This window comes from Tachysurus vachellii, chromosome 8, assembly GCF_030014155.1.
Source record: "Tachysurus vachellii isolate PV-2020 chromosome 8, HZAU_Pvac_v1, whole genome shotgun sequence".
Taxonomy (NCBI): Eukaryota; Metazoa; Chordata; class Actinopteri; order Siluriformes; family Bagridae; genus Tachysurus; species Tachysurus vachellii.
Window position 1 is genome coordinate 2,875,257 of NC_083467.1, and position 15,513 is coordinate 2,890,769.

Here is a 15,513-nt window from a genome sequence, read left to right on the forward strand (position 1 = left end):
AAAGAGAAAGAAATGCAAATATATAAAAAGAATAGAAACATAATATAATATACAGTATATACACAATATATATTTTATAATTAAATAATATTTTTTCATATAAAATAATTTTCATATAAAATATTTAAAATCTAAATATTTATTTTAATATAAAATCATTTTATAATTATATTTTATAATAATATACACTATATACACAATATATATTTTATCATTTTATAATAATATTTTTTCAGTTAAAATAATTTCATATAAAATATTTAAAATCTCACTCACTCATTCATTCATTTTCTACCGCTTATCCGAACTACCTCGGGTCACGGGGAGCCTGTGCCTATCTCAGGCGTCATCGGGCATCAAGGCAGGATACACCCTGGATGGAGTGCCAACCCATCGCAGGGCACACACACACTCTCATTCACTCACGCAATCACACACTACGGACAATTTTCCAGAGATGCCAATCAACCTACCATGCATGTCTTTGGACCGGTGGAGGAAACCGGAGTACCCAGAGGAAACCCCCGAGGCACGGGGAGAACATGCAAACTCCACACACACAAGGTGGAGGCGGGAATCGAACCCCCAACCCTGGAGGTGTGAGGCGAACGTGCTAACCACTAAGCCACCGTGCCCCCATATTTAAAACATAAATATTTATTTTAGTATAAAATAATATTAGAATTATATTTTATAATAATATACACTATATACACAATATATATTTTATCATTTAAATCTATTAATTATTTTAGTCCTTTTGAATTTCCCAGGTGAATCTCACTGTCTCACACTGATTTAGCTGAAACTCATGAAATTTTCATAATCAGACACGACTCACATTAGACGCACACGTACCACTACCTTCGAGAGAAACGTACGTCTGTCTAAATCATGTTAAAACACTCGGTATTCGATAGCAATGCGGAGGTGTTTTCTGCTCAGTTATTGTCTCTGTGGGTCTTTATGGAAACAAACAACTCTTAGTCTTCTTAGTGTGTATTTTAAACCGTTCAAAACAATGTTCATTCTCCTTTAATCCAAGGTTGCTGGTGGATGGTTTAAAACACTATGTAACGTCTCCGAGGCTTTCTGAGCAACTTGTGGGGTTTAAACTTTCTTTTTTCTTTTCTTTCTTTCTTTTTTTTTTTTTTAGTCTTTTTCTTTCTAAGGCCAAAACAAAAACAGACTGTCGCCATAGTAACATCCCTGGGCACAGGAAATTCCCATCTGTGAAGCACAGCAAACCGCATGACGACTGCCAAACTACTCCATGTTCTCTTTTTGGCATTATTACTACGTAGCTTTCCTGTTTTTACACTCGCATTATGTGATTTAAATACGTTTGAAAATACATTCTTGCGTATGATTAACGGTGTACCGATGTGGAATACGTGAGCGGGAGTGTTTTCCATGAAAGGTGAATCAGAGTCAGGGATAATTCTCTTTATAGATGATGAACAGCAATTGGAATCCACAGTGACTTCGTGCCAGGGACAAAGTCCTACAACTCCCTAGCTACATCTGCCAGAGTCTTGCTTCATCATTTCCCTCCAACTCCATATTTAGCCAGGTTGAGGCATTCCATGGGACGGTGTGATGTTCCTCTGTCAAATATTGCATGCCGGGTCACTTAGAAATAACAAATGCTGATTCATATTCCACGAATGCAAACTTTCCCACCTGCTTTCCCGAGAATCGTCTGTTTCTTAACTAGACCATTCTTTACTTCTTTTTCAACCCCATCTGCCTTTTTTTTCCCCTTCTTTTGTGCAGCTTCCATCTTTCATTCAAATGTCCATCTGCTCTCACTGGCAGGAAGGGCATCGTGTTTGTGTGTGTATGTGTGTGTGTGTGTAAGTGTGTGTGTTACATTGTCACTTATGCCTTGGAGTCTGTTTAACATTTGACAAAAAAAAGTTTAAGATTTATATCTTATATATAAAACACGATTTGAGATAATTAAAACACGTTTAGGACGTCAAGCCGGTCATCAAGTCCATCCTCTGATCCGCTGTTTGTTATTAAAAACAAATAAAGCTGATGTTTTGTTGCTGAGGTTCTCTATAATATGTATTTCTGTAGAAGTCTCTCATTCACTCACTCATTTTCTACCGCTTATCCGAACTACCTTGGGTCATGTGGAGCCTGTGCCTATCTCAGGCGTCATCGGGCATCAAGGCAGTGCCAACCCATCGCAGGGCACACACACACACACACACACTCATTCACTCACGCACAATTTTCCAGAGATGCCAATCAACCTACCATGCATGTCTTTGGACCGGGGGAGGAAACCGGAGTACCCGGAGGAAACCCCCGAGGCACGGGGAGAACATGCAAACTCCACACACACAAGGCGGAGGCGGGAATCGAACCCCCAACCCTGGAGGTGTGAGGTGAACGTGCTAACCACTAAACCACCGTGCCCCCTTCTGTAGAAGTATCTTTCTTTATATATGTCTATTTATATTTATCAGTCTATATTCATAGATTCAAATTATATTTCGAAGCACAACAGATATCAATAATTCTTAGAAACTAGACACAAAGGGATGCACACCTAATATATCGTGTGTACAGTATATACTGTGGTTTTGTCCTGAAGAACTAAAGGACAAAAGAACAATCGGAGAGCAGTATTTTTTACCCTTCGAGGGGTCTTTTATCCTGTTACTCTATTTGGCTGTCGTGCTAACCATTATTGAAGACAGCTACCATTCAAGCAAAACAAATCAATGTGATCCATGAGATGTTTCGCTGGCGAATCAATTCCCTGTTCTTCTCCTGTGTCCGTTATTAAGTTGTGAAAGGTCTGGGAACCTTTGATCAGGTTATAGCAGAAACATCCATTATCTTGACCACTGCTTCATAGATTGTCAGCATTAAAATAAGTAGTTTGTGTTAATGGCAGGTTTTGTAGTGGAGATACGATGGCAGGAAGTATGTAAGGCTGTAACTTGTGAAGATTTTGCCTTGATTTCGTTCCAATTTTAGAACACGCGGTGCAGTAAAACACCCGGCTGATGCGAGACGATGAGCCGATCTCTCATTATGTAACTCCTCTGTAGAACAGCCACAAGGCAAAACTAATGAACTCGTCGCATCTTACTGTAACTGTCATTCAAATCGATGTCAAGAACCAGAGGTTTAATTGTGATTCATATGGTTATAGCTTGATACAAAGCATTTCCTTTATGTTCATATCTTCGCTGTCAGACGGAATCCTCGTATCTCCAAAACCGTTATTTTTCAGTAAATGAAAAAAAACGCCGTACCTTATCTGCAGTGCACAGGGTTTAGTCCGCGTTGCAGTGGATTGTCTTGCGCTAAATTCCTGTCCTCAGACGAGCACCAGAACTAGTGGGGGTCAAGATTATTTTTTCTTTGAGCCCAGTGTTTTGAAGACATTTACCTCAGAAGACGTGTTGATTCGTTGCGACCCTTATTAAGGAGAAATATGCCGCAAAGCTCTCACGCGGAGTGAGGAAGAGGTGGAGAGTTGAAGTGTCCAATAGAGTTATGAGATTTGCGCTCAGGCTATTTTCAAGACTTTAGTTAATAACTTGTAAAAATAACAGACCCACGTGGGGACTGACCAATAGCATCGATATGTGAAAAAATATGAAATTGACAAAATTTGGACATACATTTGGACACACATTCCGCCCGACAGCGACGATATGTTCATCCATCTTAAAGGATCGGTGCACGATGTTTGAAAGCCAATGTTGACATTTGAAATCACCAAAACAAACACGCCCCAGACCCAAATGGGTGTCACCCCTGTTTTGATAGCTCCGCCCCACACATACATACATAACCCAGGCAACTATTATGGTGGAACCTCCTGGGGCGGCTGGCCGAGGGGATATTTTTATCAATAAATGAACTCAATGAGTAATACTATGGTAATACACATGTTTTTGTAGTACTGTGTGTTGTACCGTGAAAGGCTTCGTAAGCCTTTTTTTTCTCTTTTCGTTTTTATCCTCCATGTCAGTGTTTCAATCACTTTCGGGTAATGTCAGACACGCGCACTGAACACTCTCTCCGCCGCATATTGACAAGACACGCCCCTTTCTGCTCATTGGCTACACGTTTGTTTTGTTTCTCGGCCGACTCAGTTTTCTGAAGCATTTCTCAAACAACGTGCACCGCACCTTTAAGTAATTCATCATGATCAGGATGGTTGTGGCTATTATGATCGGGAGCCTATTACAGGAACCCTGGATTTTTTTAAAAAGTTCATATGAATCAGCTGAATTTCATGGCTATTCCAATATTCTTCCAAAACAGCGATTCCACACATTTTTACACTTTTATTGTGTAATAAAAAACAGAATTTCTGTAATTAATATTTGGACAAAGTTTTGAACAGCAAGTTCTGATGAGTCAACAATACCAAGTAGCAGCACAATATTTAATCGATTATATGTCTAGTAATAAACACTGGAAGGAAGTAAACCTAAAAGTACCACGATAAGGGCTTTTTTTTTTGTCAATTACATACAGATAAATGCTTATGGTGGCACGATGAAGTGGGATTAGATGTCGCTTCACATCTCACAGAGTTTCCTTTAGCATCAGATTTAGCATCGGATTTAGTATCAGATTACTGTGTACTAAATCCTTGACTTGGTCCCTTGAGTAGTTTCAAAATGTCTATATATTAAAACTAATACATTAAGACACATGTTATACAACGTACTGTCATGCTGGCTGCTGTAATTTGCTTGTGTGTGCGTGTGTGTGTGTGTGTGTGTGTGTGTATGTGTGTGTGTTTGTGCAATACAGTAAACTGGCTTCCCATCTTTACTGGATTGGTTCTTACTGAAGATAAATAAATGAATGAATAAGTTTATTTTTGGAAATAAATACTTAAACTAATACATCATATAAAAGCATGACTCCTTTTTATTCTGGACTTTCCCATCTGGCTTTCCCTCTTATTAATTTCCAGTCATTACCCTCTTTGCTAGAGATTACAAAAGAAGGTAATTTTGCTCATCAGTTTCTTTTCAAGCGATCAGGTTCCCATAAAAAAAGGGTGCTGGAAATGATTGTTGGCAATCGAGGGCGCTCTTTCTGTGCGTGTATATAAACAGGCAATTTGTGGTACTGAAAGAGAGAAAAAAGGAGGGTAGACTCTGCCTGGGTGTGTGTGTGTGTGTGTGTGTGTGTGCGCGTGTGTGTGTGTAAGGAAGGCAAGCGGCTGCTCATTGCTTTCACATGGCATGAGGGACGCTGAACAGGCTGCAGCACAGGAGTAGGGTTTGTAAAAACGGGATCAAGTGATCGGGGGATGCTGCGCTTTTGTCTGGACTTCATTGTGACCTCGATACCATTTAGGACTATCGCAAAGATCCATGAAGGACAGTAACTCGAGCCTGATGTCTGGAATGGACGCAAATCAGAGTGTTAAGTGTAAGATAGTAGTGATTGGGGACAGTCAGTGCGGAAAAACCGCACTGCTCCATGTCTTCGCCAAAGACTGCTTTCCAGAGGTAATGATCTTCTGCATGCTTATTTTTTTAGCTCCCTTTCTTCTGCATTGTAGTGAATAGTTTTACAGGAAGATTGGAACCAGTAGATGCAAAGTTGTTCCAGTCGTTCACAATAAATTCAGAAATAAATGGTAGCAAATTCTACTTTTTAATTCAACTTCCTTCTGTAAATCATGGGGACATGCTTTGTACCTTACAATGTACCCCTACTTTATGTTATTACCTCTGAGATCATCTGCAGTACAGAATAACTACTGAAAAGCCAGCATGCACTTTTTTAGTACTAAAGGGACAAAGGTACATGCACCGTTTGTACCACCAAAGCTATAAGGAAAAGTATAATCTGTAAACATAAGTTTTAAGAGTAAATACTTAAAAAAAAAAAGATTTTAATAGATCCTTTGTTGGAATTGGGGTTTATTTGGAACCTTTTGTGAACTAATAGAAAACAAATAAAAATACAATTTTAATGTTATTTAAATACATTAGAATTAACCTACCTCTGTATTTCTAACTCTGTCATTGATCATTTCCATGCAGAATTATGTGCCGACGGTATTTGAGAACTATACGGCCAGCTTTGAGATCGATTCACAAAGGATTGAGCTCAGTTTGTGGGACACATCAGGTAAGAATGCAATATTTCACATTTGCTCACTGCCCTGAAATACAGTAATAATCAGGTTCTATACGAAATCTATATATGGAAAAAAAAAAGAAATATAAATCTGTGGTCTGTCGCGTCGGTCTGACGCTTGTTATAATGTTTTCAGGAGCTCTCGGTGTCGGTCATTGAACTCCTTTACATTCCAACTTACTGCTGAGTTTTAAGGAGTTCAGGAGATTAGAGTGTAGAATTAGTGTGGAATTAAAACCTAGTGCTGAGTGAAAAGGAAAAGGGGGGAAATTCTCAAGGACTTTGCATGATGAATGACCAGGACCTTGCTTGCTAGGTGTGAAACGTGAATGCTTCAGGGTCATATGAGATGCTGAGCTAGCCTGAAAAACTGAGCTCATTTAGCAAAGGCATGCATGGCCTCTGCTCTCTGGAATGCCTACGATGCAGAGTAGGACAGTGATAATTCCTCAGGGCAGGGAGCTTCTTTGCCTAAAAAAAAAGCTTATATAATAGCACAAGATATGTAAATGATTTATTTTTTTTTTTAGCTTAGAATCAGTTCTAGGTCTTGCATCCAGAAAATACCATAAATCACATGTCTTATTGTTTGCATCATGGATTTTTGAAGAGTTGCGTATATTGTAAATTCATCAGTCTGTGGTCTAAGAGACTCCACCGACTGTCTGAGATAGGACTCTACTGCCTATAGATCACACAATTAGCCACAGTTAACGGCACATGCTTCAGAGCTTGCAGTCTGGAGGTGATTACACTCCGGAGCATATCTCTCCCCTTAGACTGACACTGCCAGCTGTCTGCTAACATCCGCCGTTATGGGCTGGAGGAGGGGGCATGAGAACGCTGCCTGGGTTTGACCTCATGCTTCTTTTCCCAGCTGATTTCAGTAACACAGAGGGCAGCTAAGTGGACCGTGGCCACAAACACGGATGGTGTGAACACAATAGAAATGTACACATGTCAGGGCAGTCTGAAAGCTTGGAAACGGGCAACACTTCAGGATCCGGAGTAGTTTGCTTTGATGGAAATTTGCTAATATGAAGTCACTCTATGTTGTTTTCTGATAGAACATATTCAACCTCCAGGCATTTCTGTGTGACTAGCTACTTACAGTCATAACAATAGCGTAGCTTTTGTCAAAGGCACAGTTAGCATCAGATAAACAAGAGTCACAGAGTGATACAGGACGTCCTTTCTGTCTGATAGGATGCTGCCTATGGAGCTTCTACTTTGACTGAGAATACAGTATGAGAGCGCTTTAAAATCCCCATGAAATCTCTTGAGAGCTGCATGTTGGTGTGTTTTCTTTTGTAACAGGAAGTCAAGAACCATTAGCTTTTGAACTATTATTACTCTGAACAGTAGCTTAGTCAACTAGCTCAATAAATAGAAAAGCAAGAAGTGTAGTAAGAGACTTCAGTATTCAGGATTCTTCTAGATGAAGAATGTCCTAGAGGATAAGATGCTGTGTGTTTTTGCCAAACATGGTTGAGCTGAGGTTAACTGTCAGTGGAACAAATGGTGATGGAAAGCCAGAGGCTCATCAGAGAGTGGGAAGGCCTGACAGTCCATAAAGAGAGACAATGTTCTTAGTCTATCTACTGTAGAGAGATTTTGGGTATCTAAGTGCCCCAAATTGGTGAAGCACTCATGGTGTCACAGCCCACCTACCATCTAACATAACCCAACTCCATCCATTTATTATATAAAAATGTATTTATTTTAAAAAAAAAAAAAAAAAAAAAAAAAAAAACACTACTGAGAGAACTTGTTGCGTAAGGTCATTCAAGTTAGCTGTTTTTTTTTTTTTTTAATAATTGAAATACAGGGGGGGGGGGCACGGTGGCTTAATGGTTAGCATGTTCGATTCCCACCTCCACCTTGTGTGTGTGGAGTTTGCATGTTCTCCCCGTGCCTCGGGGGTTTCCTCCGGGTACTCCGGTTTCCTCCCCCGGTCCAAAGACATGCATGGTAGGTTGATTGGCATCTCTGCAAAATTGTCCTTACTGTGTGATTGCGTGAGTGAATGAGAGTGTGTGTGTGTGTACCCTGCGATGGGTTGGCACTCCGTCCAGGGTGTATCCTGCCTTGATGCTCAATGACGCCTGAGATAGGCACAGGCTCCCCGTGACCGAGGTAGTTCGGATAAGTGGTAGAAAATGAATGAATAATTGAAATACAAATTTTATTAGTTGCATACATAATCATACACATGTATACATAATCATACACATGTATACATAATCATACACATGTATACATAATCATACACATGCAGCAAAATGGCTTTCGAATGTCTGTGCCAAAATAAAAGAATAAAAAAATCTGAAATTGAATTGTTTCATGCAGACAGAGGGAAATTTATGGATTTGTGGTAAAAAAAGAGTATGTTAATAAAGTGAAAATAAGTATATTTGTGTTAAATGAGTGAAAATTAGCATTTGAGAGATATAAAAAAAATATATGTTTGGGAGTTCTAAATGTGAAAGTGTCCTACGTACTGGTGGTAATAATCTAGTATGCTGAGAAAGATTGGAAACAGTATTTAGGATCCACTAATTTGAAAGTAGGCTGGAACAAAAGGCAAGCTGCTGGCTAATTTTAGCGCTATTCACATCCACTGGCGTTGTATTTTTCCAAGGCTTTGAGCACTCTCTTGAGGGGTTTCCTATTCCAAAGACATTCCTATTGCTTAACCCACTTTGTTGAGCGACTCTGCTGGAGTGCGCCAAACGTCTTGAGAGGATATTGTTGAGAAACCCACAGTGAAAGACACCAGTACATTATGGGTTAGAGGAATGGGGGTGGAGTGTGAAAAGGTTCCAGGGATTCCTGCTCTGAACAGGATAGGTGTGATCTCAATCACGTACGGTCGTGATATGCCTTGACTTGACCACAGGAAGGCAAAGACGGAATGTGTCCTGTGTTTGTTGTGGAAACATGAGGTGATTGTGGGTTGACAGTCTAGGTTGAAACATTACATGTGCTCTTGAGAAGCCATTGTTTCCATGTGACAAAGAAGGTAGATAGATTCAGGAGGTAGTTGTGGGTGGTCTGGTGTTTACAATACATTTGGTTCACTTTGTTTACAAAACCAATAGATAGCTTTATGTGACGCTTTATAGCTTTATAGCTTGTTGTTGTTGTTGTTGTTGTCTGAATAGTAGCTGATGTAGCATGAATGAATTCGGCGGCAGGATACGCTCTGGATTAGTATAAAAAATTTTTAGTCTTAGATTTTTTTCTCAAGGCATTTAAGCAAGGCTTTATTGAAGGTTTTTAGTTTTTATTGAGGGTTTTTTTCCCTGAATATTACCTCATACTTAAATAATCAAAGTTGCCAAAGGTGACACCAGATTTCAGAGCCGTATATTGTTGATGTTTGGAGTCAACGAAGTGGACGTGGTCTTCCATCTAAATGGAAAAAAAGACAAATTCCACAGATTCCTTTTACTGGAACGACGTTCCTACTTTCAGACCTCGAGTTTCCAGACATCAGGCAAACAGAGTGTCTTGCCAGTCTTAATTGTGACCTAGAAAACCACGGAGTGCAGACGCTTCCGAGAATGGAGTATTTGTGGACTGTCTCAGGAAACTGAACGGTGACAGTGGTGTTCTTTGCATGTCAGTGGTTTGAATTTATGAGCCTGAAAAGCAACACGGTATGGTAATGACATTTCGGGTTTGATTGCTATTCCTGATGTGTCGAGGAAAAAAAAATTCTTTTTTTTGTCTGACAAACAAGAACACAGTTGTTTGTTTCCCATCTATGTTATGTGTTTGTTTGTGTGTTTCTTATCAAATCTATTTAAATTTAAGTGTTTTGTACTTTTTTCTTTGGCTGTTTTGCTAAAAAAGCAGAATGTTATTCTTGATGGTCTTAAGATTGTAGACTATACATCGGGGCGGTCCTAGAGGCGGGGCCACAGGGGTCCTGGCCCCTGCTGAAATCTGATTGGCCCCTGATTGGCCCCCGTTCCATCAATCGTCGACGAGAAGAGCAACCGGAGAATTTTTCACAACGATCACAGATGCAATTCCACCCCCAAACAATTGGCGGCACTCGAGCGTTTGAAAAAGGAACGACTGCCGAAATGTATTTGCACCGTACTGAATGAATTATTTTGTGTGCTTAAATGTACCCTGTACTTGGCCCCTAAATTACATGTGGCCCCTTAATGGCCCCTGTTACAGAAAAATCCTAGAACCGCCACTGTCATACATTACCTTTTTAATGGTAGATGTGAGGGGAGCACGGTGGCTTAGTGGTTAGCACGTTTGCCTCACACCTCCAGGGTTGGGGGTTCGATTCCTGCCTCCGCCTTGGGGGTTTCCTCCGGGTACTCCGGTTTCCTCCCCCGGTCCAAAGACCTACATGGTAGGTTGATTGGCATCTCTGGAAAATTGTCCGTAGTGTGTATGTGTGTGAGTGAATAAGAGTGTGTGTGTGCCCTGCGATGTGTTGGCACTCCATCCAGGATGTATCCTGCCTTGATGCCCGATGACGCCTGAGATAGGCACAGGCTCCCCGTGACCCGAGGTAGTTCGGATAAGCGGTAGAAAATGAGTGAGTGAGTAGTAGAGGTGGAAAGATAGGGTTAAACCTCCTCCACATCAGTCCCTTTTACTAATATCTAAAAACAACCCTTGTTCATTTTCAAAAAACTCTCTAGAAGTCAACCCAAAGGAATAATATAAAGCCATATTGTTGCATAAATTGTTGCTTAAAAATCTATGTCTGGCCATCTTTGCTGTTACGTGGTAAACCCCAATAACGTCAAAAGGCTTACCACAAAATAAGAAAGATCTGGTGTTCCCAGTTGTACTGCTGTGTTTTCTCACAACAACGTCTAAAACAACCTACATTTAATAAGCCTCGCTCTGGCTGGATCCTTGATTGAACTGTAGGAACTTCTTCCTATGAAAATGAATACGAGATTCTCAGTAACTTTCAAATAGCTGACCATAGTTATGAATTTGAATTGGACTAACCTACAAGACGTAGCACTGCTCGCTATTGATTTTTCTGTGTTTTTAACCGTTTTGTTTTTTTACAGGATCTCCGTACTACGACAACGTGCGTCCCTTGTCCTACCCCGACTCCGATGCGGTCCTCATCTGCTTCGACATCAGCCGACCAGAAACCTTGGACAGCGTGTTAAAGAAGGTCCGTAATGAATAGAGCTTTAATTTGTGGTTTAGATTGTTTGAGTGAAGCAGGTTCACGCAGTCGGTCATTTGGATTGTTTTGGTTTTACTGGGTCAAGTGGTTTATGGGAGAGTGTCTAGACTTTGCAAGGTCAAATAAGAGGTCATACAGAGCAGAAAGAGAATGTGTGGGAGGTCTGGGTGCTTTGCTTTGATTCCTGCTTGCTCACACGAGGACAAAGAGTGATAGGTTAATGAGGATGTGTTTGTACGTTCTGGTATGAGAGATATGAAGTCTTTGTGGGGTCGAGTGCCCTGTGACCTATGACGTTGACACTTCTCTGTGTGCTTTACCTAAGGAATATAACACTTGGGGCATGCAGTGACACCATGGAGTAACACCATGCCGTGACATCATGATTACCAAATTTAGCTTATTAACAAATGACACCAGGGGGCACGGTGGCTTAGTGGTTAGCACGTTCACCTCACACCTCCAGGGTCGGGGTTCGATTCCCGCCTCCACCTTGTGTGTGGAGTTTGCATGTTCTCCCCATGCCTCAGGGGTTTCCTCCGGGTACTCCGGTTTCCTCCCCCGGTCCAAAGACATGCATCGTATGTCGATTGGCATCTCTGGAATATTGTCTGTAGTGTGTGATTGCGTGAGTGAATGAGAGTGTGTGTGTGTGTGTGCCCTGCGATGGGTTGGCACTCCGTCCAGGGTGTATCCTGCCTTGATGCCCAATGACGCCTGAGATAAGCACAGGCTCCCCGTATCCCGAGATAGTTCGGATAAGCGGTTAGAACTGTATTAGCATGGATTAGCATGAATTGTTACAAAGCAAGCAGACTGATACAAAGCACCGACACTGGAGAGTCCTTCCAGAAATTATTACATAAACATCTCCTTACAGAAAACATTAGAACATCGATGATTATAAATGATTGAATGAATCCTTGTGAATGAGTTGTTACTATAGAAACAATAGTGTATTAAAATGTGATCAAACTGACCGATTGTTGAATTGACGTTCCTCAATGTTTATAGAGGAACACTGAAGATACTTTAGTCATATAACTCTGGCTACCTCTCTATCCATTACATCTGATTAAGAATTGATTTTTTTTCTAGTGGAAAGGAGAGATCCAAGAATTTTGCCCCAATACTAAGATGCTGTTAGTAGGATGCAAATCAGACCTGCGCACAGATCTCAGCACCTTGGTGGAACTTTCAAATCACAGGCAAACCCCTGTATCATACGATCAGGTGAGTACTTCAGATGTGTTCATCCTTTATCACTTGTTCCAAGACTGTTGAGAAAGAGTGTGAGAAAAACGGCTACCGGTGATTGAATATCTGTTATATCTTCATGTAGGGATCAAACATGGCCAAGCAAATCTCGGCTCCTTACATCGAGTGTTCCGCTCTGCAGTCGGAGAACAGCGTGAGGGACATTTTCCACGTCGCCACCTTGGCCTGTGTCAACAAGAACAACAAGAATGTTAAACGCCAGAAGTCATCCAGAGCCACAAAGAGGACCTCGCACATGCCCAGTAGACCCTATCTGGAGTCAGTAACCTCGGACATGCGTAAAGATAAGGCCAAGAGCTGCACAGTGATGTGAAGATCTGGAGAACATGGATGGGTGTCAAAACAAGACAAAAGGATATCGGTACAACTACTCATATGAAGCAGCGAGGGATGCAGGACAATGTCTTTGCACTTTATGTCCTTCTGTGTCTGTCTATACTGCCCCACCTGAAATAAGCCGACCAAAATCAAACGTACCACAGCACCAGAAAAACACCAGGTGTTGGAAAGACATCTATGCTAATACAAAAAAATCCCAGTTCTTGAAGTTTGGGAAGGAAGTTCTGAATAATCTACATGGAGAATTGCTGGAGGACTTGATTTTTGAGACGTATTTGAAATACAGGTCAAGGAACTTTACAGTGAACGCTGATTGTGTTTGTTTTTTTGGACTTTTTAAAAAAGGAATGGAGATGTTTGAAGGAAAGCCACATTCACACTGCTAATGAGCTGCTGTGGAATTTTCCCACAGAAGACAAAAACAAGGCACTTAACAGAGTTAATGATGTGACTAACACTGTGGATAAACCTGGCTTTCTTTTCGTTTTTCCATCTTCTTGCCTTGATGATTTGTCCAGATGAGAATTGGATGTGTGTCAGTCAAAGTCTCGATACTTGTAGGTCTGGAAACATCAGGAGTCTGCCTGAGCTTTCTAACAGTTCTGTCTTCGTGGTGATGCTAACCTCAGAACCTTAGTGCTTGTGTTTCTCTTCTTTCTTTTTAGAAAAAGCCAAAGAAGTGTCGAAGTCAAGCGTGTGTGTTCTAGTGTCAGGGTTTCCTGTTTAAACTGTTATGCTTTATGTGCAGTCTTAAGTGTTTGATATATTATTGGTGATAGTTCTGGCTAGGCTTGATGAGCATATCTTTATGAGTGACTGGATCTTATGGAACCAACATTAGTACTGTGTCCAACTCCAGTGCCTCCCTGTCTTTGTGTGTTGGTGTACCCAAGCTTTTCATGGCCTGGGTTTTCAGTATTGCCTGAGAGCCTTTTAATACCTCTGCCTAATCCGTTTGGAATTTCCTGTAAGAGAATCATCTCAGCTATGCAATATGCTGACTTTGGCCCATTTTGGCAATTTGAAAAATGGCTAGCCTGGAGAAATCCATATATATATATATATATATATATATATATATATATATATATATATATATATATATATATATATATCCCTTTGAAGAAACCTACTCGACTAGTGTCAGGGGAACGGAACATTCAAGTACATCCTTAGTCCATGTTAAAAGCAATGCTCATACAGCCTCAAGCACCAGTAGACCCAGTATCACAAACTGGAACACAACCTAGCTACGGGATTATTTCCCAACGTATCGGTCACTACCTTAAATAAGGCCATCCTTAAAAATATTTTGGTTTGCAGTAACAGTAAAAAAAAAAAAAAAAAAAAAAGGGTTGGTAGGTAGGTCTATATTTTGTTTTTTCAAGTTTCAATGTAAAAAAAAAAATAGTACAATGTTGGTGACGGTGATTACGTAGGTATGAATTTAAACAAATTAGCATATCGTGACGTCACTGACTGAGTCTTCAACCTGTGCCTTCGGGCGCATCGTTGCAAACCTCATTTTGACGCGGGCTATATAGACCACAAACAAATTTGTTTGACCGGTGACCGCGAACATTTTGTTTACTGCAGCCGCAACCATCGTTACCGAGCGCGAACCGTCGACTCTGACAGTAAATGAGAGGACGAGACGAAGCGAACGCACAGGCCGTAGTGTGACATCCGTTAACCGATAGTGTAAACATAGATGACGTCACGGGTTTTTATTTAAAAGAAAGAACGTAGCCTTCGTTTGTATGTAGGCCTAGGCAATTTATATATTTACAATATTTACAAAAATATAATTAATATTATTATTTTATTGCTTTTGTATTAGTTGTATTAGTAGTTAACGCAAATTTACAACCGGCAAGTCGGTCGGACTTAAAGCAAAAAATAAAAATAAAAAATTGAGTCAGTCCTAAATTGACAGGGTCAGTCGGGTTACGGCAAACAAGAATATTTTTAAGGATGGCCTGACCTTTGTTCAGACAGGTGCCTCGCAGTCCTCCTGGGCATTTTTATTCAGCTTGCAGGTTTATGCCATGATTTCCAATATCCAGTGTTAGCTGTAGCGTGTCAGCCTTTTAAATTTTGAATGTTGGAATCCGTTTGTATGTCTCTATGGTATGTTTCTGCAATATTTATTACATTTCTTTTCTTTTTTTTTATTTTAATAAAATGCAGTGTATAGTATGATCCATTCTGTGGTATTTTTTTCTTTTTACTGTTGGATAAATAAACAAAACGGATTACAATTATTGTTCAAGTTGGTTGTCGACAATAATAACCGATGTATTATTTAAAAAAAATATTTAAAGATGAATTTCTTTTAATATAGCACGAGTGCTCACAATCCCGAGCGTAAAAATCCACCGAACTGTCTAAATCCCACATCTACACAGGCGTCGTTTGTAATTAATCGATCCCAAATATTATGAGTGCATTTCGTCAGTTTAATCTGCAGTTAAATAAAAAGCATTTCACGCTTTGCCGTTTCCACGGTAAAGCTGTATCCGTCTTGCGCTCATCTCTGCGAGTAATGGATATGAATAGCTTCTCAATTC

At 40.4% G+C, this 15,513-nt stretch overlaps 1 protein-coding gene across 1 annotated transcript; it reads left to right on the top strand.

The window, feature by feature from the left end:
* Positions 1-5,143: 5,143 nt before the first annotated feature.
* LOC132849831 (rho-related GTP-binding protein RhoE) lies at positions 5,144-15,215 on the top strand. Its single transcript, XM_060875740.1, has 5 exons — positions 5,144-5,507; positions 6,048-6,135; positions 11,202-11,311; positions 12,425-12,559; positions 12,669-15,215. Exons 1-5 carry the CDS (start codon positions 5,370-5,372, stop codon positions 12,915-12,917), a joined length of 720 nt encoding a protein of 239 aa, XP_060731723.1. The 5' UTR covers positions 5,144-5,369; the 3' UTR covers positions 12,918-15,215.
* Positions 15,216-15,513: the final 298 nt, after the last annotated feature.

Bases quoted from the DNA above. Each gene is read 5' to 3' on its own strand.
- LOC132849831 (XM_060875740.1), top strand. From the start codon at position 5,370: ATGAAGGACAGTAACTCGAGCCTGATGTCTGGAATGGACGCAAATCAG. The intron at 5,508-6,047 runs GTAATGATCTTC...ATTTCCATGCAG, and splicing joins CCAAAGACTGCTTTCCAGAG to AATTATGTGCCGACGGTATT. The intron at 12,560-12,668 runs GTGAGTACTTCA...ATCTTCATGTAG, and splicing joins CCCCTGTATCATACGATCAG to GGATCAAACATGGCCAAGCA.